This window comes from Schistocerca americana, chromosome 6 (assembly GCF_021461395.2).
Source record: "Schistocerca americana isolate TAMUIC-IGC-003095 chromosome 6, iqSchAmer2.1, whole genome shotgun sequence".
Taxonomy (NCBI): Eukaryota; Metazoa; Arthropoda; class Insecta; order Orthoptera; family Acrididae; genus Schistocerca; species Schistocerca americana.
Genome location: NC_060124.1, coordinates 81,065,207 through 81,090,038, shown reverse-complemented (window position 1 = coordinate 81,090,038; position 24,832 = coordinate 81,065,207). Strand labels below are relative to the sequence as shown.

The 24,832-nt window shown below is 39.9% G+C and overlaps 1 protein-coding gene across 1 annotated transcript in view; it reads right to left on the bottom strand.

Moving 5' to 3' along the window:
* LOC124619556 (putative helicase MOV-10) overlaps positions 1-24,832 on the bottom strand; it is a 343,693-nt gene that overhangs the window by 34,053 nt on the left and 284,808 nt on the right. The window contains exons 15-16 of the mRNA XM_047146034.1: positions 15,259-15,539; positions 4,475-4,626 (exon numbers count right to left, since the gene is read on the bottom strand). Of these exons, the coding sequence (XP_047001990.1) occupies positions 4,475-4,626; positions 15,259-15,539 (433 nt within the window). The remainder of the gene's footprint in view (positions 1-4,474; positions 4,627-15,258; positions 15,540-24,832) is intronic.

Genomic DNA, 24,832 nt, shown 5'->3' with positions numbered 1-24,832 from the left:
TATTCTCCTAATTCGTGTTAAAATATGCTCAAAGGTCTTACTGACATTTAATGCTTTATTACGATAGACTGTCATAGTGATATTTCTGTAGTGAGATGAATTTAATTTGCATTAGTACAGTGAATATTTTAATTGCATTTTCCATTAGTTTACTAAACGCAACAGTAATCATCAAAGAGAAATTAACCAGCAGCAGAATTTTCTTTCATGATATCTAAAACGATCTGACAATGCTAAAGTTGTTTACAAATTCTACGCCAGTAAAAACCTACTGGTTCTAACGATGTCATTAAACCATTGTAGTTTTAAGAGTATTTTCGTCTCGAAATGAATTGCCTTGATGGTTGATCGATCAAGAGCGGGAAAGGTAAAATTTTACGAATATATGACGAGTTGGACAAGTGCTTGAGAGAGGACTTCCTTATCAATACAAGTGCCTGAGAGACGACTTTCCTATCAATCTCCTGGATAGTTTTGTTTCTCAAATCAACAGAGTGCGTTATCATGTAGTAGCATAGGTGATGTAGTTTAGTTGCTCGATTTTCTTACACTACAACCGAAAGGTGTCTCAGTTGTTGGCAACAAATTCCAGTTGTGTTGCACACACCCCTTGGGGCAGAATTCTTAGCCCAAAACACACTTTTGGAGCTATCAGATGTAAAATATTATGTTCACACTACTCTTTGCTCGAGTTTACGTCTTTTGGTGGGGCTCAGCCTTTCATTTCTTCTTAGGAAGTTAACGATAAAGGTATAACACGTTACCAGTAAGATAAAGGTATCATAAGTTACCAGTAACAGTACTCCATAGGAATGCTCAGTGAGCGACCTGATGAAGTTCAATAATAGTCACTCCATTGATTTTTGTTGTTTCGAATTAGAGCATGCAGTACTCCTACGCCAGACTTCTAAACTTTGCTTGTTGAATGCAAATGTCGCATGATGGTAAAATGGTAATCTATCACATATCAGTAGTCGAGACTTCCTAAATGTGGAAATTCATTCATGCCAGAACGATCTTTGTTGAACCAAGAATATCTTTTTCTGGCATATTTTTCCCAAAAGCACTTCCGCATCTTACAGTGTTGCCAGATTGTGCAGCTTGCTGGACTTAGAGTTGTCAGGGGCGGTCAGTTTTATTGGCCACCAAAAGTGAACGACTCGGACTTAGTCTCTGTGGCGGCTGACCGGCGGTCAGTTTTTATGTCTAAGACTGTACATATTTGTACCTTACAATTAGAAAAAAATTCTCGAAACACTTAGTGCTAAGTATGAAAAAATAAGTAACTAGTCCTATATTTCATTATTTAAATAAGGAATGACAGCTGCAGGCTTTCAAAAACATTGATTATGACATATTAAATTGAGTCAAATGTTCCTACTTCCCAGACAGTTATCAGTTCCAGTGACATCAGTAGTTTTTATTAGATAATAAACAAGTCCGTGACAAGTCTTTTGATGCCTGTTATGTGTATATATCATACATAAAGTTCCAGGTGGTATCTGTACGCAACTTTTACAGCTTAAAACATTATTTCCCACATTTTATGTTTTCCAGTATTTTACACCATTTTTTAAAATCCTTTGAAAAGTGTAAAAGCGGGGTTTCACTTTATATTACAAAAGATTTTTTAAGGAAAAAATGGAATATCAAAATTCAAGTGGCCAGTGGTTTAGATATGAACAACCTGCACAAGCTGAAACTTTTCTGGAGTAAGTAGTGGTTTATTTAGAGCAAATATGGACTCTTACATCTTTACGGAGGATAAATGTCGCAAAGTGACAATGTGCAAAGATATTGTCAAACGACAGTAGCAGACGACATCACCATGTTCGGAATGCAGCCTTATTTATGCGAACATATCCTCTACTATTATCACAGGATAACTTTGGAGTACGATGTAGAGGGGGAGGGGAGGGGGGGGGGGGGGCAAAGTACACACAATGAAAGGCAAGCTTTAGGCCTTAATTAAGGAGCACCAAGTTTCTCCTCTTTATTCTAACCAGGAAATTTTGCAGGAGAATTGTTACCCTCCTATTGCTCCCAAACTATCTTGGCCTAAATCCTCTAGAATTCATCTGGAATCTTGCAAAGAATAATAATTGTAGTAGTAAAATGTCTAATATCTAGCTCTCCAACTGAAAGAAATAATGGCTGATGCTTTTGGAGCTAATAACTAAACTCATGGTCAATGAAGTCAGTCTGCTTTTGTAGCTATAAAATTTGATTTTACTATTGTAATACTATAAAACAAGAAAGGTCATGTATTACGACAAAGTATTTGATGACTGCCAGAAGAAATATAATTATACGGACAGAAAAACAGAAATTGTAATAAAAACTAATAACAGTTGGCAAGAATTCGAACAAAGAATTGGCCTTATTGTCGGTGAATGGAACAGCAGGTTATGAATTGACAGACAGCTAGAAAAATAGCAAAATCATCGAAGAAGGTTGTTTTATAGATACTGACAGCAAAGCATCATCAGCAGCTGAGACGAGGTATACTGTACACCCTGTTTCTGCCCTTTTCCTAAAGGAGTGCTTCACTCAGTGGCACTTGTGTATAGGTGTGCAGTGCTGCACTCTAAAGAGTACTGGAGGGGGTGGTGTTTCTGGCTCTCTTCCCTGGAAGCTTGTCCTCATATTTAATTTCTTGATTAGGCTCTACCCTCACAACAAGTCCATGGTCAATTTCTTGTTTACATATATGCATAACCATTTGCCTAGAGGTAAAAATCAGTAATTTCCTGTGCACTGTAGGCAATCTTTGTAAATATATAGTGTCATAAGAGTGGAACTATCGAACTGCTGTCATGTTGTAACTAACATTCAATTTCAACATTTGGACACCAATTATGATCCTGATAAAGCAGGACAGTTACAAAACAGTCTACTAATGATGCAATATGGATGTCAAATCAATCTAGACGCACTTGAAGATAGCAATTAATCCTAAACAGACTGTTGTAAATAAAGATTACTTAATATAAGCAGCTATTTGACGTATCTAATCTAACAAATCACGTCATTATCAAGACCTATATTACGCTGCTGGCCCTATAGAAGAAAAAAGTTACAAATGGGTAAATCTGTGCTAAAACTTTCTCATGATTATGAGACAGACATATACATACAATGAGAGATATCATTCAATGAGAGATTTCTAGTACAATAGAGAAAAGCTGTTCAATTTTGCAACAAAAGCTGACAGCCAAGCTGTGCCGTCACAGCCCAAGTGGCTCTAAACATAAACTTGCCTGAAACTAGATGAGACACTCTTCGTTCCAGCTGTGATGTCACCATTTCTGCATCTCTATCAATACAAGAATGAGTACAACTTTTTTGAGGTGTGACAATGCCTGGGTGAGCACATCCAGAATTAAAAATGAGTTTCACAGTTGCTAATTTTTGAGTGCATACCAATGTAACAGTGGAGTCTACAGATGTGGTTGGACATGAACACTCAGTTGAAAGAAGTTGTTGAATGGCAAATGAATAGTGTACTGAATATAACAGCTGCATCGTGGAAGAATGCTGAACGGTCATTTGAGAGTAGGAAATGTTGTACACAACAATGATGCATTCTTGAAAGTTGAAGATTACTCAAAAAATTTAGCACAATTTTGTTGTTACAATTCTATAATAACTTTCAACGAAGATCGCAGTAAACCAATAGTGACATTTCAGTCCATTGTGCTTCATGGACTCCACTGAACCAATTATCAAATAATAATAATAATAATAATAATAATGTTCCACAATCGGCAATGAGATGAGTAATCATCGATCATCGATGCAGTGAGCAAGCTAGGGAACTCCCACAGTAGAAGAGAGTAGCTCCTGTATCAGATCCAATGCCACAAGAGATTGGCTGCATAAAAGTATAAAGATTTAAGGAAAATTTTATGCTACATCAGAGTGCCCAAAATGATTTAAACATCACTACAGAATTTGAAAACCTGCTGTTCAGGACAAGAAACTTTGTAGTAACAAACATGCAGTTGATGCTTTTTGCAATGAATTCTTCAGATATACTGAAGATAGCAATTTCCTCCTGGAACAGATTTACAAGGTTTATGAAATTGGACTCTCCTAGAAGTATGTGCTTATATGAACTTCAGCATCTCAACTTGACACAACTGACAACTTCTGAGTATGCATGTTTTTTGGTAATCAGTGTAGTTTCGGGTCTGCAATCAATCACGATAATCAGGAGTTTGCTGTATTTTCATGTAGCTAAAATATGGTCTTTTACTGAAGTTTGTATTTTGGGAGAATCTTCTTTTCGGACAACTCTAGAATTAATTAAAACTTCCAATTTTACAATGATTATGTATAATCATTGTAAAATTGTATATATATTGTGGATGCATAACTAAAATGCATTTGTAAAAAACATCAGCACAAATATTATCACACAATTACAAAGACTAAAAATTTAAAAAGTTTTTGCAATTATTCTATGAATTACCTGCAGGTTACCACCATAAAACAACACATTAGGAAGATGAAGAATATCTGGATGTGATCTGTAATTATAAACCAACTGTGTGATGTAAATAGGATCATAAGGTTCCTGATATAGCTCACATGTCTTCATAAGCCTCTCCAACATCGAGACTCCTGAAATGAAGCATTTGTAACAGACAAATGTCAGTCAATGCACACTATCACAAACTAATTCACTCTAAAGCATACATTTTAAAATCATTAGTATGGTGGTAATGACTAGTATAATTTTATCAATATTACTATATTAATATTAATTTCAAAAAGACATATTCACCTATCACTGTCATATTTCATTCTGCATAAGTAAATTTCTTTTCTAAAGCACATCAGAGAAAGTGTCACTCATTAAGAATATCACTGACTTTTCAACTTATTAGGTTAATGTTGTACTCATATTTCAGACAGTGTAAACAAAGTGAGGTTAAAATTGTTCTCAAACACTGTACTGAATCATTTGTAGTGAATTGATTGATTAATTAATGTGCACAAATGTGGCAGAGTTTCTCTTCTTATTACAGAAACAAAAATAATAGAAATGGAACAATTCATTCAGAAAGTTAGTTCCATTGTGATTTTACTGTAATGGTACTCTCATTGAGCAGATTAATTTGTTTGTCCATTTCGTGGGTTCCCCAAGTCTCCTTATTAAGGAGGGTCTTCACAGATGTTAAAAATGATGATGATGAGTCCCATACTACTTTACAGAGCGTAGGGGAGCGACGCGGGAGACCCGCACTGCCTTACTAGGCAAGGTCCTAGTGGAGGAGGTTTGCCATTGCCTTCCTCCGGGTTTGTTTTTTTTTTTTTTTGAGGGAGAGTTGGCAACACTGTGTGGTAGAGGGAGGGATCCCTGACCAGAGTGAGCATCACAGGAACATGGTGGCACATAAACTCATGTTGTAGTGGCTGGTTGTGTGAAAGCTGTTGGTAAGAAATCCCACCAAGTGTCAGCTACCTGCTATGATCTGCTTTCCACTCTCGGAAGGAATACTACCTACTGAAATCTTCTGATGGATCAAAACAGTTTAGGATGAAAGTGTTATGAACAAAATGAGAGTGTTTAAATTTTGAAGAGAGTTTAGTGGAGGCAAAATTAATGTACATAACAAAAAGAGGAGTGAAAGATCTTCCATTCTGATTGATGTGTTGATGCAAAAATTCGAGGAAACCGTTTGTGAAGACTGCCGATTAACAGTGGATGAAATTTTTGTGATGTTTCCAGAACTCTCTCATACAAGATACTCACAAAAACACTAGGATATTGGAAATGGTGTGCAAGATTGGTCCCGTAACAGCTGACAGATCAGCACAAGAAAAGTTGGGTCAATAGCACTTGCGAGTTTCTTGAGTGACTGGAACTAAAATGTGAGGATTTTCTGAGCTCTGTGTGACTGGAGACGAAATGTGAGTAGCTCATTACATGCCTGAGGCAAGACAGTTGTAACAATGTCATCATAGTAATTCTCAATCTGCCAAAAAAATTCAAAACCACAATTTTGAGCAAAAACATGGTATCGGTGTTTAGGGAGTGAAAAGGGATAATTTTGGTCAAAGTTCTGTCTCAGAGGGAGACCATCAATGCACAATGATACTGAGAGCCCAAAACAACTAAAAAGGAGCATGATTATGAGAGAGAGTGCTTGTTGCACTTTGCCTGCCTTCACACAGCCTTGCCCACCAAGGCGCTCATGGATGCATTTGGTTGGGATCTTTTAAACCACTTCCCTGAATGAGTGGAATTAAATTTTAAAATGATGAACAAGTGCAGAAAGAAGTTCTTAAAAGGGGAAGGAGCTGGTGGGAGACTTCTTCAACGAGCACACAAAGAAGCTTGTTCCACAGATCTCCACATGCATTAAGTGGATATATAAGGTATTTAGTCTCATTAAACCCGTAAACGGTGGCAGCACTAACAGCTGCTAATCTACTGATACCAGTAATTACTTCCAGATTACTTTATCATTATCCATCTAAGCAGAAAAACAGCTACTTTGAAAATAAATAAATAACTAAAAGTAAATTACAAAATAAATAACTAAATAAAAATAAACAACTTAATAAAAATAAAAGCCATTGATCTTTCTCTCAAATTACTCAGCTGTTGTTGTTATGTAATACTTTCAAAGTATGCCTACATGCCATGCAAAACTAATACTTTCAAAGTATGCCTACATGACATGCAAAAGTTGCTGTGTAGTGATAGAAAGGCATTTTCAAATATGAACAAAACTGAAATATTCATCGCATGTTAAATCTACGCAATCATTTGTTTTGGGAATGTGGGTAATACATGTACACAGTAATCTGTGAATATACTGTTAAATAAATTTCACTGAAGATGAAGGAAAGAAGGTAGACCACGCCTATACCATCAATGATGAGGTGACTAGAACTAGAAGACAAGCTTGGATTAAACTACTTTAAGCAAGTTATTTGAATGTTCCATGGATTGTATTTGTGATCTTATTGACCTGTGATCAATGAAGAGGGGCAGCAGCTTTTACAGTAGCTCCAAAGGAACAGCCTGGATTATTGACTAATCTGGCCTGGTAACATTAGACTACACTGCCTTGATATGCTGATAGTGCAAACAAGTGAAAGCAAGGGGAAACTACAGCCTTCTTATTTTATTTTCCCAGGGGCAAGCGATTCTACTGTATGACTTAATGATGATAGCATCCTCTTGGATAAAATATATTGGTGGTAAAATAGTCCCACGTTCGGATCTCCGGGCATGGACTACTCAGGGATGTTACCAGGAAAAGCAAAACTGGCACTCTGGAATAATAGAACCTTTCATTGGATAAATACGTTAGGGAATCTTGAGAGGGAAATGAACAGGCTAAAGTTGAATACAGTGGAAATTTGTCAATTTCAATGGCAGGAGAAACAGCGCTTTCAGTCAGGTGAGTATAGTATCAGAGGTACAAAATCAAATAGGAGTAATGCAGTACTAGATCCAATAATGAATAAGAAAACAGAAATGAGCATTGCAGTCAATGGATTTTCATAGCCAACACAGACAGAGAGACAGCACCCACCAACTAGCTCCACAGAAGATGAAGAAAATGAAAGAACATATGATGACAGACAGTTAAGGAAGATGGAAATTTAATTGTGATTAGGGACTGGACTTTGATAGCAGGATAAGGGAGAGAGTGAAAAATTGTAGAACGTGGACTGGGGGAAAAGATATTATAGAGAAAGCCATCTGATAAAGTTCTGCACAGAGAATACTTTAATCGTCATCAACATTTGGTTTAAGAATAATGACTAAAGTTTTAATATGTGGGTGCAATCTATGAACACTGAAAGGTTTCAGATTGACTACATAATGGTATAACAAATTTTGAAATCAGATTTTAAATGGTAAGATGTTTCCAGGAGCAAATGTAAACGCTTCCCATACTTTTTTGGTTGTGAACTGTAAGTTTAAACCGAAAAAAATTGCAAAAAGATAAGAATTTAAGGAGAGGGGACTTTGTGAAACTGAAAGACACAGAGGTTTTTGAAAATTTCAGTAGAAGCTTTAGGAATGGGTTGTTTTGAGATATGAAAAACATAGAAAAGCTTAGGCAGCAGAGGACCAGATAGGTAAAAACACAATGCCTATTAAAAATCCTTCTATAACACAAGTTGTACCGAATTTAACTGAAGATGATGTGACTTACCAAATGAGAGCGCTGGCACGTCGATAGACACACAAACAAACACAAACATACACACACACAAAATTCTAGCTTTCGCAACAAACTGTTGCCTCGTCAGGAAAGAGGGAAGGAGAGGGAAAGACAAAAGGATGTGGGTTTTAAGGGAGAGGGTAACGAGTCATTCCAATCCCGGGAGCGGAAAGGCTTACCTTAGGGGGAAAAAAAGGACAGGTATACACTCGCACGCACACACACACATATCCATCCGCACACACACAGACACAAGCAGACATTTGTAAAGGCAAAGAGTTTGGGTAGAGATGTCAGTCGAGGCGGAAGTACAGAGGCAAAGATGTTGTTGAAAGACAGGTGAGGTATGAGCGGCGGCAAATTGAAATTAGCGGAGATTGAGGCCTGGCGGATAACTAGAAGAGAGGATATACTGAAGAGCAAGTTCCCATCTCCGGAGTTCTGACAGGTTGGTGTTAGTGGGAAGTATCCAGATAACCCGGATGGTGTAACACTGTGCCAAGATGTGCTGGCCGTGCACCAAGGCATGTTTAGCCACAGGGTGATCCTCATTACCAACAAACACTGTCTGCCTGTGTCCATTCATGCGAATCGACAGTTTGTTGCTGGTCATTCCCACATAGAAAGCTCCACAGTGTAGGCAGGTCAGTTGGTAAATCACGTGGGTGCTTTCACACGTGGTTCTGCCTTTGATCGTGTACACCTTCCGGGTTACAGGACTGGAGTAGGTGGTGGTGGTGGTGGTGGTGGTGGGAGGGTGCATGGGACAGGTTTTACATTGGGGGCGGTTACAAGGGTAGGAGCCAGAGGGTAGGGAAGGTGGTTTGGGGATTTCATAGGGATGAACTAAGAGGTTACGAAGGTTCCTTCATGAAATCCTCCCACTCCACCTTCGTAATCTCTTAGTTCATCCCTATGAAATCCCCAAACCACCTTCCCTACCCTCTGGCTCCTACCCTTGTAACTGCCCCCGATGTAAAACCTGTCCCATGCACCCTCCCACCACCACCTACTCCAGTCCTGTAACCCGGAAGGTGTACATGATCAAAGGCAGAGCCATGTGTGGAAGCACCCACGTTTACCAACTGACCTGCCTACACTGTGAAGCTTTCTATGTGGGAATGACCAGCAACAAACTGTCCATTCGCATGAATGGACACAGGCAGACAGTGTTTGTTGGTAATGAGGATCATCCTGTGGGTAAACATGCCTTGGTGCACGGCCAGCACATCTTGGCACAGTGTTACACCATCCGGGTTATCTGGATACTTCCCACTAACACCAACCTGTCAGAACTCCGGAGATGGGAACTTGCCCTTCAGTATATCCTCTCTTCTCATTATCCGCCAGGCCTCAATCTCCGCTAATTTCAATTTGCCGCCGCTCATACCTCACCTGTCTTTCAACAACATCTTTGCCTCTGTACTTCCGCCTCGACTGACATCTCTACCCAAACTCTTTGCCTTTACAAATGTCTGCTTGTGTCTGTGTATGTGCGGATGGATATGTGTGTATGTGTGTGTGTGTGTGTGTGTGTGTGTGTGTGTGTGTGTGTGTGTGTGTGTGCGAGTGTATACCTGTCCTTTTTTCCCCCCTAAGGTAAGTCTTTCCGCTCCCGGGATTGGAATGACTCCTTACCCTCTCCCTTAAAACCCACATCCTTTCGTCTTTCCCTCTCCTTCCCTCTTTCCTGATGAGGCAACAGTTTGTTGCGAAAGCTTGAATTTTGTGTGTATGTATGTGTCTGTTTGTGTTTCTATCGACCTGCCAGCGCTTTCCTATGGTTAATGAAGTAGGCAAATGGGGATACAGACAGAAAGTTCAGAAATAGCTAGGGGACAAAACATGGTGTTAGAAACACGCAAGACAGGAGGAAAGATAGATGCCACCTACAGCCAAATTACAGATACATGTGGAGAAAAGAGATGCAGCTATACATATCAACAATTCAGATGGTACGCCAGTACCAAGCAAAGGACGGAAAGTTAAAAGGTTGAAAGACTTTATAGGGGCTAAATCAGGAAAATGAATTTGAAAGTAATATTATAGAAAGAGAAGAAGGAAGCAGACGAAGATGAGATGGGTGATATGATACTGCGAGAAGAATTTGACAGAAGACTGAAAGACCCATGTAGAATGAAGGCACCTGAAGTAGGTGACATTCACTCAGAATTATTGATGTCCTTGTGAGGGGACAGAACTATTCCACTTGATGTAGCAGATATATGAGAGAGGGAGATATCCTTAGACTTTAATAAGAACATAATAATTTCAATTCCAAAGAACACAGGCACTGACGGGTGTAAATACTACAGAATCATCATTTTAGTAAGATATGATTGAAAAATACTGAGACGAATTATTTACAGAAGAACGGAATAATTACTAGAAGCTGACTTTGAGGAAGATCAGATTGGGTTCCAGAGAAATGTAGGAACACGCAAGGCAATTCTGACCATACACCTTATCTTAAAAGATAGGTTGAAGAAAGGCAAACTTATGTTTACAGCGTCTGTAGATTTACAGAAAACTTCTATGTTGATTTGAATACACTCTCTGAAACTGTGAATGTAGTAGGGTTAAAATACAGGGTGAGACAGATTATTTACAGTTTACACAGAAACCAGAGTGTAGTTATAAGAATCAAAAGGCATGAGAGGGAAGCAGTAGTTGAGAACTGAGTGAGAGAAGCTTGTAGCCTATACCCGATGTTGTTCAATCTGTACATTAAGCAAGCATTAGAGGAAACCAAGGAGAAATATGGAAAAGAAATTAATGATATGAGAGAAGAAATAAAAATTTTGAAGTCTGCCAATGACATTGTAATTCCTCAGAAATGGCAAGCGACTTTGAAGAGCAGGTGAACAGTATGGGCAGTATCTTGAAATGAGGATATAAGATGAAGATCAAAAGAGTAAAACATGAATAATGAAATTCAGTCTATTTATATCAGATGATGCCAAAAGAATTAGATTAAGAACTGAGATGCTAAAAGTAGATGAGTTTTGCTATTTGGGCAGCACAATAAGTGATGGTAGCTGAAGTAGGGAAGATATGACATACAGACTGACAAAAAACAAGAAATATAAGAGTGAGACTTAGGTATGAATACAGTAAACAGGTCCAAATGGATGTTTACTGGGACAGTTATTCAGAAATGAAGAGGTTTTCACAAGATAGACAGGTACAGAGAGCTGCATCAAACCAGTCTTTGGACTGTAGGCAAAGACTACACACTTTCTCAGTGCCAAATGATTGCCTTGGCTTCTTTCCCTTCCCGCCCCCCCCCTCCAGTGATTTACAATGCCTCCCCTCCCCCTTCTCTCTCTTTCTCTCTCTCTCTCTCTCTCTCTCTCTCTCTCTCTCTCTCTCTCTCTCTCTCTCAAAGAACTAACAATTAATTTAAAAAAAATTACATTTCCGAATGTTGACGTTACTACACTAAGCACGATTATAGTACCTGCTTCTTCAGCAAAGATAATTATATCTGCTTCTTGGATAAATGATGAAAGATAACTTATACGTGACAATGTCAAGAGTGGTCTCAATATCAATTTCCTCCATCCTATAATTTCTAAAAGTCTAATAAAAATGATTCTTTCCGTATCATAGCGAGAGGTCACAATTATGACCTCTGGAACATGCAAATAACTAATTCTGTAACACATGGCATTGTGGGTGTTCCACATTCTGTAGCTCTCACATATGAAGATGTCCGTGATGGCACAGTGCTGTTCTTCTTGCCTTTTTAAAGCTTATTAATAATACTGAGCTATCTTGGTATGGGGTCCAATTTAATGCAGAACATCAAAGAAATGGAAATGAATGTTTGGCATCAGTGGCAGGGAGGCCCCTTACGGGTCAGGTCCGGCCGCCTTGGTGCAGGTCTTGTTACATTCAACACCACACTGGGCAACCTGCACACTGGATGGGGATGAAATGATGATGGAGACAAAATAACACCCAGCCCCTGAGTGGAGAAAATCCCTGACCCAGCCGGGAACCGAACCCGGGCCCGTAGGACGACAATCCGTCATGCTAACCACGCAGCTATCGGGGCGGACATTGAAGAAATAATTAGATTTCATTTGCTATTCTTCTAACGAATCTCAAACAGCCATCTGTTTTCCACATGTCAATATTTATGTGGTCACTGAACCTCACATTCTTTACAATGTGCACTTTTAATATATGGGCACTGACCATTAGGCGATTACTACCATTTCACAGCAAGCTTTCCAATTCTTACAGAGCCTCTCTACAGTTTTATACAATGATTGAGATCTCAAACTCTGGCAAAAAAAAAAAAAAAAAAAAAGAGAGAGGTGTGTGAGGAATGTTTGGTGATGACGGTGGTGTGTTTGAGTAGCACAAAAAAAAAAAAAAAAGTGACGAACAGTGGATTAACATATTTTTTCTTTGTTTCAGAATAGCAACACCAGGCTAAGCCTCAGTGGCAGTTTTGATGCAGACTGTCAAATTTTCAATTCTTTTGTTAATCAATTTATATAAATTTTGCTGGGTTCAATTTTCTTTGTATTACCTATGGTTCTTGAAGATTACAGACCACAATCACAAGAGCGAGAGTTTTAAAAGAGTCAGTTCTTCCCCTTTAATTCACCTCTATGTGACCACACACAACATTATAAAATCAAGCTCATGATGGTATTGTCCTTAGCACAAATCATCCTTTGGTGACAAGCAATCCTGTCTGAACAGTTTATTGTGCAGGGTGATTATAATTAAAGTCAAACTTTCAAACCACGGTAGAAATAACACCACTGGTCAAAATGACGTCACATTGCGACGGAATATTATCGAAGAAGGGGGGGAAATGTATGGCAGAAGAAAAATAAATAGTAAGCATCATAATTTAATAGTGGTCAACTACAAATGACAAATTAATCATGCAACAATGCCTATGGTGTACGTTTGACGTGAAACAATCTGTACTACTCAGCGGGCATGGGTGTACAGGTGTGATACTGTTAGTTACGTAAGCCCATCCACCACAGCAAGGTCATATCACATCGAATGGGAAAAATCTGTTTTTAATTGTCCTGAGGCCAAAAACCACATAAAAAGCATCACTCACATTGGTTTTTAATTGTCCTGAGGCCAAAAACTGCATAAAAAGCATGAATCAAAATCAAATTGTATTATTAATTTCCGTATGACTGGCACAAAACATGTTCAATATGCTATCCACCGTTTTCTGCAACAAGTTGAAATCAATAAACAGCATGCTCCACAACTGACTGAAGTTTTTCTGGGGTCACATTCATTCATAATGTGTTGTGCAATGCGTGCCTTCAATGCAGCTAAGTGTACAATCGGAACAGTGAACACAACATCTTTCAGATAGCCCCACAGCCATAAATCACATGGATTAAGATCAGGTGATCAGAACGGCGAGGATGTACGGAAATGGCGGCTGATAATTCTAGCATTTCCAAAATGGCACTTCGGCAGCTGCTTAACTGGATTTGCTGTGTGCAGAGGTGCACCATCTTGCATAAAAATGATCCCATTCACAAATCCACACTGTTGGGGAGCTGGAATGACATGGTTGCACAAAAGACACTCATAGCGCTTACCAGTGACAGTACATGAAACAGGGCCAGAAGCACCTGTCTCTTCGAAAAAATATGGCCCTATGATAAATGATGCCGTAAACCTGCACCACATAGTGACTTTTTCAGGATGAAGGGGTACTGGTTGATTTGTGTGTGGATTTTCTGCTGCCGATATTCAACAATTCTGTGTATTGACATATCCTGTCAGATGGAAGTGGGCTTTGTCTGTCCACAAAATCTTCCATGGCCAATCACTGTCCACTTCCATGCAAGCAGGAAATTCTAAAGCAAAGATCTCTCTTGTTGGCAGGTCAACAGGAAGCAATTCATGCACATGGATAATTTTGAATGAATAGCAAAGAAGGATGTGTCGTGGAATTTTACGCACCGGCTCACAGGTAAGTCGAATGTTCAGACAATTCTCCATGCACTACATGTTTGCACACCACAACTCATCTCCTTCCACATTGCTGTGGCCATTGCTTTCACTGATGTCAAGCCAATTCATTTCCTTCCTCTACCAGGTTGCACACAAAAAACACGTCTTTTCGAATTTCCAAATCATTTTCTCCAGACCCATGGCAGTCACTGGACCAACGCCTTTTTTCAAACCCTTCAGTGTCCGGAACTTCTGCAGAGCAACATGTGCACAGTCATCATTCTAGTAATACAGCTTTACAAGCAGAGCACGATTCCGCATTGAGACAGTCATGGCGAACGTCGCCGTGTACCCAGTGTGTTAATACCAACTTCAATGGGTCATGCGCATGACAAGTGTTTTCATTTACATATTATGACACATACAGCGCCATCTATTGATCAAATATCACACTTTTTTTCTTCTTCTGCCATACGTTTTCCCAGTCATGGCGAACGTCGCCGTGTACCCAGTGTGTTAATACCAACTTCAATGGGTCATGCGCATGACAAGTGTTTTCATTTACATATTATGACACATACAGCGCCATCTATTGATCAAATATCACACTTTTTTCCTTCTTCTGCCATACGTTTTCCCCCTTCTCCGATAATATTCCATTGCAATTTGACGTCATTCTGACCATTGGTGTTATTTCTACAGCATTTTGAAAGTTTAATTATAATCACCCTGTACACCAGAAAGTGATGATGATATAGTATCTGTCTTATTTGCGAAACATGGAGTCGAGTCTTTGACATCGTGAGCAGTCCTATAGTAATGCATGTATTTACAACATGAAAGCATAGTCATATTTTTGACACTGGATGAACACACCTACCAATTTAACTTTAACATACACAAATACGCTTGTGAAACTAGTTATTCTCCTCTCAAAGAATCAGCATTAGTAGTGAATAGCCATTTACAAAAATGTGTCTACCTACAGTTCTGTACCATATGCCACCTACTCCCTTCTCTTCTCATGCCCATCCTAAATAAATATGTCATTGCTATTTGCTGCTGTGCTTCCGGATCTGAACCAAGATGGGACTGCAAGAAGACTAACCCAATCCTATGTGCTTGTCAAGAGAATCCTCTGTGCCGTCGTCATCCTCCGATGCGACGGTAGGGTAGAGGCACTCAGCTCTGCGTGAGGTGCAGACGGGGCCCAGCTGCTGCGGGTCGCCTGCTAGCACCACCTGCCCTCCCAGCCGCGAGTTCGATGCGGGCCCCACAATGCCGCCGAGTGCCACTAATGTCTCTGGCTCCTTTGCTTGTCCACATTCATCAATGAAAACATGTGTAAAATGTCGATGTCCATCGTCGGCAGAACATCGCTCCACCAATCTGCAAAGGATGTCTAAATTATGAAATATTCATATTAAATTTACAAATTAAGTAGGCAATTTATTATTGTACAAGAAAGATCGGGAGAATGAGGACAGGCAAAAGGTAGTAGATATTCGTGCTGCTGTAAACAGAGCGATGCGCGAAGCATTCAACCACTACCACTGTTATAACTTAGCAAAAGATCTTGCTGACAACCCAAGGAAATTCTGGTCTTACGTAAAATCGGTAAGCGGGTCGAAGGCTTCCATCCAGTCGCTCACTGATCAGTCTGGCCTGGCAATGGAATACAGCAAAACGAAAGCTGAGATTTTAAATTTTGCATTTGAGAAATCTTTCACACAGGAGAATCGTACAAACATACCGCCGTTTGTCTAGACATCCCTGGGGTTGTGAAGCAGCTGAATGGGTTGAAAATAAATAAATCGCCAGGTCCTGATGGGATTCCAGTTCAGTTTTACAGAGAGAGCTCTACTGCATTGGCTCCTTACTTAGTTTGCATTTATCTCGAATCTCTTGCCCAACGTAAAGTCCCGACTGACTGACTGGAAAAAAGTGCAGGTGACGCCTGTATATAAGAAGGGTAGAAGGGCGGATCCTCAAAATTACAGACCAAAATCCTTAACATCAGTTTGTTGCAGGATTCTCGAACATATTCTTAGTTCGAATATAATGAATTTCCTTGAGACAGAGAAGTTGCTGTCCACGCATCAGCACGGCTTTAGAAAGCATTGTTCCTGCGAAACGCAACTCGCCCTTTTTTCATATGATATCTTGCGAACCATGGATGAAGGGTATCAGATGGATGCCATATTCCTTGACTTCCGGAAAGCGTTTGACACTGTGCCCCACTGCAGACTCCTAACTAAGGTACGAGCATATGGGATTGGTTCCCAAGTATGAGAGGGGCCGAAGACTTCTTAAGTAATAGAACCCAGTACGTTGTCCTCGACAGTGAGTGTTCATCAGAGGTGAGGGTATCATTTGGAGTGCCCCAGGGAAGTGTGGTAGGCCCACTGCTGTTTTCTATCTACATAAATGATCTTTTGGATAGGGTGGATAACAATGTGCAGCTGTTTGCTGATGATACTGTGGTGTACGGGAAGGTGTCGTCGTTGAGTGACTGTAGGAGCATAAGAGATGACTTTGACAGGATTTGTGATTGGTGTAAAGAACGGCAGCTAACTCTTAAATATAAATGTAAATTAATGATATCAATATAATGGAAGGAAACATTCCACGTGGGAAAAATTATATATAAAAAAACAAAGATGAGGTGACTTACCGAACAAAAGCGCTGGCAGGTCGATAGATACACAAACAAACACAAACATACACACAAAATTCAAGCTTTCGCAACAAACTGTTGCCTCATAAGGAAAGAGGGAAGGAGAGGGGAAGACGAAAGGAAGTGGGTTTTAAGGGAGAGGGTAAGGAGTCATTCCAATCCCGGGAGCGGAAAGACTTACCTTAGGGGGAAAAAAGGACAGGTATACACTAGCACACACGCACATATCCATCCATGTGTGGATGGATATGTGCGTGTGTGCTAGTGTATACCTGTCCTTTTTTCCCCCTAAGGTAAGTCTTTCCGCTCCCGGGATTGGAATGACTCCTTACCCTCTCCCTTAAAACCCACTTCCTTTCGTCTTCCCCTCTCCTTCCCTCTTTCCTGATGAGGCAACAGTTTGTTGCGAAAGCTTGAATTTTGTGTGTATGTTTGTGTTTGTTTGTGTATCTATCGACCTGCCAGCGCTTTTGTTCGGTAAGTCACCTCATCTTTGTTTTTTTATAAATGTAAATTAATGCAGATGAATAGGAAAAAGAATCCCATAATGTTTGAATACTCCATTAGTAGTGTAGTGTTTGCCATAATCATGTCGATTAAATGTTTGGGCGTAACATTGCAGAGCAATATGAAGTGGGACAAGCGTGTAATGGCACTTGTGGGGAAGGCGGATAGTTGTCTTCGGTTCATTGGTAGAATTTTGGCAAGATGTGGTTCATCTGTAAAGGAGACCACTTATAAAACACTAATACGACCTATTCTTGAGTACTGCTTGAGCATTTGGGATCCCTACCAGGTCGGATTGAGGGAGGACACAGAAGCAATTCAGAGGCGGGCTGCTAGATTTGTTACTGGTAGGTTTGATTATCACGCGAGTGTTACGGAAATGCTTTAGGAACTCGGGTGGGAGTCTCTAGAGGAAAGGAGGTCTTCTTTTCGTGAATTGCTACTGAGGAAATTTAGAGAACCAGCATTTGAGGCTGACTGCAGTACAATTTTACTGCCGCCAACTTACATTTCGCGGAAAGACCACAAAGATAAGGTAAGAGAGATTAGGACTCGTACAGAGGCATATAAGCAGTCATTTTTACCTCGTTCTGTTTGGGAGTGGAACAGGGAGAGAAGATGCTAGTTGTGGTACGAGGTACCCTCTGCCATGCACCGTATGGTGGATTGGAGAGTATGTATGTAGATGTAGAGGTAGATTGTTATCCTTATCGACTTTAAAAGTGAGGACTTCGGCACAAGACTTTAGAAATAAAAGTTTCAAGTAAGAATACTGGTCTTTTCATAATAATTCATGTTGGTACTCTGCATCAGTGACATATCTAACTGATGGTCTGGTAATACTCACACCTAACAGCACCTACCTTATTTGACAGTCATTATTCCATGCTTTTCAGAGATTGCAGTTATTTCACCTGTCTCTTATCTTCTGAACCAAGTGGAATAGTTTTGTCATGTATGTTTTCCCAAGCATCTCAATAAGTCTGAGGAAATGTTATCTACTCTGGGTGCTTCATTTTTATCTTAGGTCTTCTTGTGCTTCATCAAATTATTCCCATATTTCATGAAGCATTTATTAACAAATCCATAATAGTTGCAGTATGTAAGTTTGACGAGTAATAGTAGATAAGAATCAACATGTGCGTACTTGACAAGTGAGAGTCACAGTTTGACACTGATTTGCGAAGTAGGCACATGCTGATTGTGACAGTCATCTACAATTACTTCGGAAAGCATGCATTGTCACTTTGATAATCATTATTAATATCAGGCACTTTTAGTAAATCAACATTCAGCAGGCTTGAGAATGAGTAGGCCAGGCTTGACAATGAACCTGTTGGCTCGATATTAGTTGCCAAACGTATGTACTGCAACTGCAACACATTTTTAATAAACATTTCATGAAATGTTACAAAAATATTGCTGGTTCTGTATGAAGAAAAGGTTGAAACTAATGGGGTGGGAGGAAATCTAGTATTATCACTCCATTCTTTATATGTTCATTAACTACCTCTTCCCCTTCCATTATATTGGTTTAAAGTATATTTTCCTAAATATAGACCTCTTCATATTCTTGACTAATCGTGGCTGCTTTGCCATTATGTACTCTCTCATTTCTTTGGTGTCTATTTTCTTTTGTGTGTTTCATTTGTTCTGAGCCAGTGTCTCCTCCTTCAGGCAGAAGGGTTGAAGGGGGAAGAAGAGGGGTGAAGGAAAAGGCTGGACTGCTGGTCAGGGAAGACTTACCGCAAGGGATAAGAAGGAAAAACCAACTGTTCCTTCTCATCCAGTGTGGTAAATCTTCCCCGAACAATTGTTCTGGGTGACTTTCCCGGAATCTATCCCTTTTTCTAGACCTCTCCAGCCCTTTCCTCCACCTCTCTTCCTTCCTCTTCAACCCTTCTGCCTGAAGGAGGACCCACTGGCTCCAAAAGCTTGCCAATTACGACCGTCTTATGTGTGTCTCCTGCTGTCGCTTGGTAAGTAGATTTTTTATCTACCCAATTAAATTATTTCAATATAATGGAAGGAAACATTCCACGTGGGAAAAATTATATATAAAAACAAAGATGAGGTGACTTACCGAACAAAAGCGCTGGCAGGTCGATAGACACACAAACAAACACAAACATACACACAAAATTCAAGCTTTCGCAACAAACTGTTGCCTCATCAGGAAAGAGGGAAGGAGAGGGAAAGACGAAAGGAAGTGGGTTTTAAGGGAGAGGGTAAGGAGTCATTCCAATCCCGGGAGCGGAAAGACTTACCTTAAGGGGAAAAAAGGACAGGTATACACTCGCACACACGCACATATCCATCCACACATACAGACACAAGCAGACATGAAATATGTCTGCTTGTGTCTGTATGTGTGGATGGATATGTGCGTGTGTGCGAGTGTATACCTACATGAAATATGTCTGCTTGTGTCTGTATGTGTGGATGGATATGTGCGTGTGTGCGAGTGTATACCTACATGAAATATGTCTGCTTGTGTCTCTATGTGTGGATGGATATGTGCGTGTGTGCGAGTGTATACCTGTCCTTTTTTCCCCTTAAGGTAAGTCTTTCCGCTCCCGGGATTGGAATGACTCCTTACCCTCTCCCTTAAAACCCACTTCCTTTCGTCTTCCCCTCTCCTTCCCTCTTTCCTGATGAGGCAACAGTTTGTTGCAAAAGCTTGAATTTTGTGTGTATGTTTGTGTTTGTTTGTGTGTCTATCGACCTGCCAGCGCTTTTGTTCGGTAAGTCACCTCATCTTTGTTTTTATATACAATTAAATTATTTTTTCAATAACTGTTTTCATTGTTATAAAGTAACTATGGAATACCTATCATTTTAAATCCAATACTGACAAAGAAAGGAAAGGTAGAAACCCATTTTCTGAAGCAAGCAAAGATAAAATAAATAGGGGGTCAAAAAACTAATCACTGGGAGTGTCCTATTACAAGGGAAGGCTTGTAGGAAGTGACACTTCAGTCACTGCTAATGATGGAGCTGTGGGAGGGGAAGGGGGGGGGGGGAATGGAGAGGGAGAGGGAGAGGGAGAGAGAGGGAGGGAGAGAGAGAGAGAGAGAGAGAGAGATTGACTGTTGGTGACAACAGCACCACCTTACGAGGCAAGTACCCTGGGGTACTAGAGGACAAATGTAAGGATGTAGAGGCTTATCTCACTAGGGGTAAGATAGACACTGCCTACAGGAAAATTAAAGAGACCTTTGGAGAAAGAAGAACCACTTGCATGAATATCAATAGCTCTGTTGGAAGCCCAGTTCTAAGCAAAGAAGGGAAAACAGAAAGGTGGAAGGAGTATATAGAGAGTCTATACAAGGGCAATGTACTCGAGGACAATATTATGGAAATGGAAGAGGATGTAGGTGAACATGAAATGGGAGATATGATATTCCGTGAAGAGTTTGACAGAGCACTGAAAGACCTGAGTCGAAACAATGCCCCGGGAGTAGACAATATTTCATTAGAACTACTGACAGCCTTGGGAGAGCCAGTCCTGACAAAACTCTACCATCTGGTGAGCAATATGTACGAGACAGGCGAAATACCCTCGGACTTCAAGAAGACTATAATAATTCCAATCCCAAAGAAAGGAGGTGTTGACAGATGTGAAAATTACCGAACTATCAGTTTAATAAGTCACAGCTGCAAAATACTAGTGCGAATTCTTTACAGACAAATGGAATAACTGATAGAAGCCGACCTTGTGGAAGATCAGTTTGGATTCCGTAGAAATATTGGAACATGTGAGGCAATACTGATCTTACGACTTATCTTAGAAGCTAGATTAAGGAAAGATAAACCTACGTTTCTAGCATTTGTAGACTTAGAGAAAGCTTTTGACAATGTTGACTGGAATACTCTCTTTCAAATTCTGAAGGAGGCAGGGGTAAAATACAGGGAGCAAAAGGCTATTTACAATTTGTACAGAAAGCAGATGGCAGTTATAAGAGTCGAGGGGTATGAAAGGGAAGCAGTGGTTGGGATAGGAGTGAGACAGTATTGTAGCCTATCCCCGACGTTATTCAATCTGTATATTGAGCAAGCAATAAAGGAAACAAAAGAAAAGTTCGGAGTAGGTACTAAAATCCATGGAGAAGAAATAAAAACTTTGACGTTTGCCGATGACATTGTAAATCTGTCAGAGACAGCAAAGGACTTGGAAGAGCAGCTGAACGGAATGGACAGTGTCTTGAAAGGAGGGTATAAGATGAACACCAACAAAAGCAAAACGAGGATAATGGAATGTAGTTGAATTACGTCGGGTGATGCTGAGGGAATTAGATTAGGAAATGAGACACTTAAAGTAGTAAAGGAGTTTTGCTATTTGGGGAGTAAAATAACTGATGATGGTCGAAGTAGAGAGAATATAAAATGTAGAATGGCAATGGCAAGGAAAGCGTTTCTGAAGAAGAAAAATTTGTTAACATCGAGTATAGATTTAAATGCCAGGAAGCCGTTTCTGAAAGTATTTGTATGGAGTGTAGCCATATATGGAAGTGAAATGTGGACGATAAATACTTTAGACAAGAAGAGAATAGAAGCTTTCGAAATGTGGTGCTACAGAAGAATGCTGAAGATTAGATGGGTAGATCACGTAACTAATGAGGAGTTATTGAATAGAATTGGGGAGAAGAGGAGTTTGTGGCACAACTTGACTAGAAGAAGGGATCGGTTGGTAGGACATGTTCTGAAGCATCAAGGGATCACCAATTTAGTATTGGAGGGCAGCGTGGAGGGTAAAATTCATAGAGGGAGACCAAGAGATGAATACACTAAGCAGATTCAGAAGGATGTAGGTTGCGGTAGGCACTGGGAGATGAAGAAGCTTGCACAGGATAGAGTAGCATGGAGAGCTGCATCAAACCAGTCTCAGGACTGAACAACACAACAACAACCACCCTGGGGTGACAGTGGATGCTTCAGGGAGTAGCCAACATTTATCTCAGCCTCCGGCAATGCGGTCCAGCACGTCCTCAGCCACACCACCAGGGAAATATCAGCTGTCATGGGGGACACTCAGGCCAGAAACACAAGAGAAATCAGCTCAAGGCATACAGATTGTACAGGGAGGAGTCCCACCCATAAAGACGTTAACAATTTATTGCAATGTAATTCCCATTCCTGGAGGAAAGGGTATTATCTTCGAAGACTTGCCAGGACATCTGATACTAGTGACCAGTAAATGTGCACCATGTTTGTTCGGAGCTGTTTTGTAAATTAAATGGTAATGAAATGTCCAGAATTGGTTTCTCTAACATCTGACTTATTTTGTTGAAGCCTTAAATATTAATAACTCTGAATTTGGATACTTTCTTGGGGAAATTTGCTTGGGGCTCAATATAGGAACAGGTAGGGCACAGCCTGTGTACCAAGAGCTGCATTTCCATGCCAATAAAAAGTAAATGGACATTAAACTTTCCTACAACTATAGTTGTGTCCTTTCACTTGGACATTGATTCTTAGTGTATAAGTTACTCTTGACACTTTTGTGGAGTCAGGATTGTCATTCCGGTGTTGATATTCTGCGAATTGGTCATGCTGATATTGTTGAGAGTGAGAAGTGGCTGTTGTATGTGCAAAGTCATATTGTGATGTGATGATGAGAAAAATACCTGGCTGACCCAATAAGTAGAGAAGTTGCTCTTGCTGATTCCACAAAATAATATTCAATAAACTTCTAGCTTGTGAGGCCTACATACATCTGCAAGAACTATAAACCATAAGTTAGACAGTCACTGTTTACAGGGTCTCTGAATGATTTGTCAAATTTTTAAGTGTTGCTATGCTACAGTCTAGGTGCCAACTGCAGCAACTGTTATGTAACGCTAAAAAATCCAGTTACAAAGTTCAAATAAATGCAGGTAGGAATTTGTGGTGAAAAAATAATGTTCACTACTCACAGCATTTTACATTCTAACAAACAGAGTTTATTCTATCACTGCAACATTTACCACAAGTTAATAATGTTTTAACATTAAATTAATTAATACTTGAGTGAAGGTTTAAATTAAATGGAACATTATCTCATGTGTTTGTGAACTTCTGGGTTTAGTTCCTTTAGTGCAAGTTTAAAGTTGCATACTTCCAAACTAACTAAATTCCAATGGCATATCACTCTCAAAAATATCCACAGTAAAGTTTTAGACTTCAGACTATTTTGCCTACTGTGAAATATTCTAAAAACCAAAACTGAAAATATTTCAGACAATTCACCAGCAACATGCGTGAATATCGAAAGTCCACAACTCAACACAAATAATTTCGACACAATCAAGAGGTGACCTACTGCTGCTCACATGTACTCCCTGTTCCAGATCTCAAACCCAACTGCCAACCAAAGAGGCATGCACCAAGCTGGGTATCCCTAATTAAGTCCTCACACTGATGTGAGACAAGCGCGCACACTTCCTGCTTCTGCAACGTACTTAAAACGTAATATGTCATGTACATGTCTCATACCTCAATTAATATGTAAAATTCCTCAGCTTTCTAGTAATGTACTTAGTTTTTCTCTAATTTAAACTGTTTCTTCAATATCTTCATTTGACAAAATTGCTTACGGCATCGCCAAGATATTAATTTTTAAAGTACATTTTATGCACAAAACATTTAACATGAAATAACTTAAAAACTACACTTCATCTTAAGGATGTGTTTATAGCATCCACACCTGTTAATTTCATCTTTGTAACATTGATACTGAAGACACTGTAACCAGCTGTGTTCAGTAAAAATCACTCAATTCAGCCATGGTGGCTACCCCTCCGTGTTCCACACAAATGGCTGTATCTTGGTTTTCCCAATCACGTGGCCAGAGCATGTGTTTACATGAACTACATTCTTGGTAATTCTCATAGTCAGCGTCTGACAATTGCTGAGGCTCAAAGGGTGCAGCCCTCTGCTGATAAAACCATAAGACCCAAGCAACTGCCTGTCTCAGTCCTCACTCTTCTTCAGCTGTCAAAACACTTTCACCAGCCCTGCCATGCTTTTCTCTCATCACGAACAGAATGTGTGGCAACAGTCACATCTGTTTTCAGTGTTTCAAGTCTCGATTACTGGGGTGTACAGTCTCAACATCTTCTAAGTTTACAGTCGCAAGGGCAAAGTATTGTGATGCTGTGAAAAGAAGTGTGTTCTGGTGGCTATTGGTGGGTATGCCGTGAGGTTTCGTCCCTTTTTTCTTGTGCATGTGTTAAAAGCACCGAGTGGTTGGGTGACTCACATGACCACACTGTTTACAGAGACAGCAGCTGAGAATCACAATAATGCCTGGGGAGGAAAAAGAAACGTGGTCTGTATGATCATAAAATTAGGAGTAAAGAACCAAAATTGTGGAAGCTAAGAGGATTCTAGCTGGTATACCACTGAAGATTTAACACGGGTCGAACATACAAAGTTTCAGCGGACAGAGTACTGGAATCCTAGCTTAATTAACATAATAAGGAATGCTGATCACAACAGCAGGAAACCGAGAGACCAA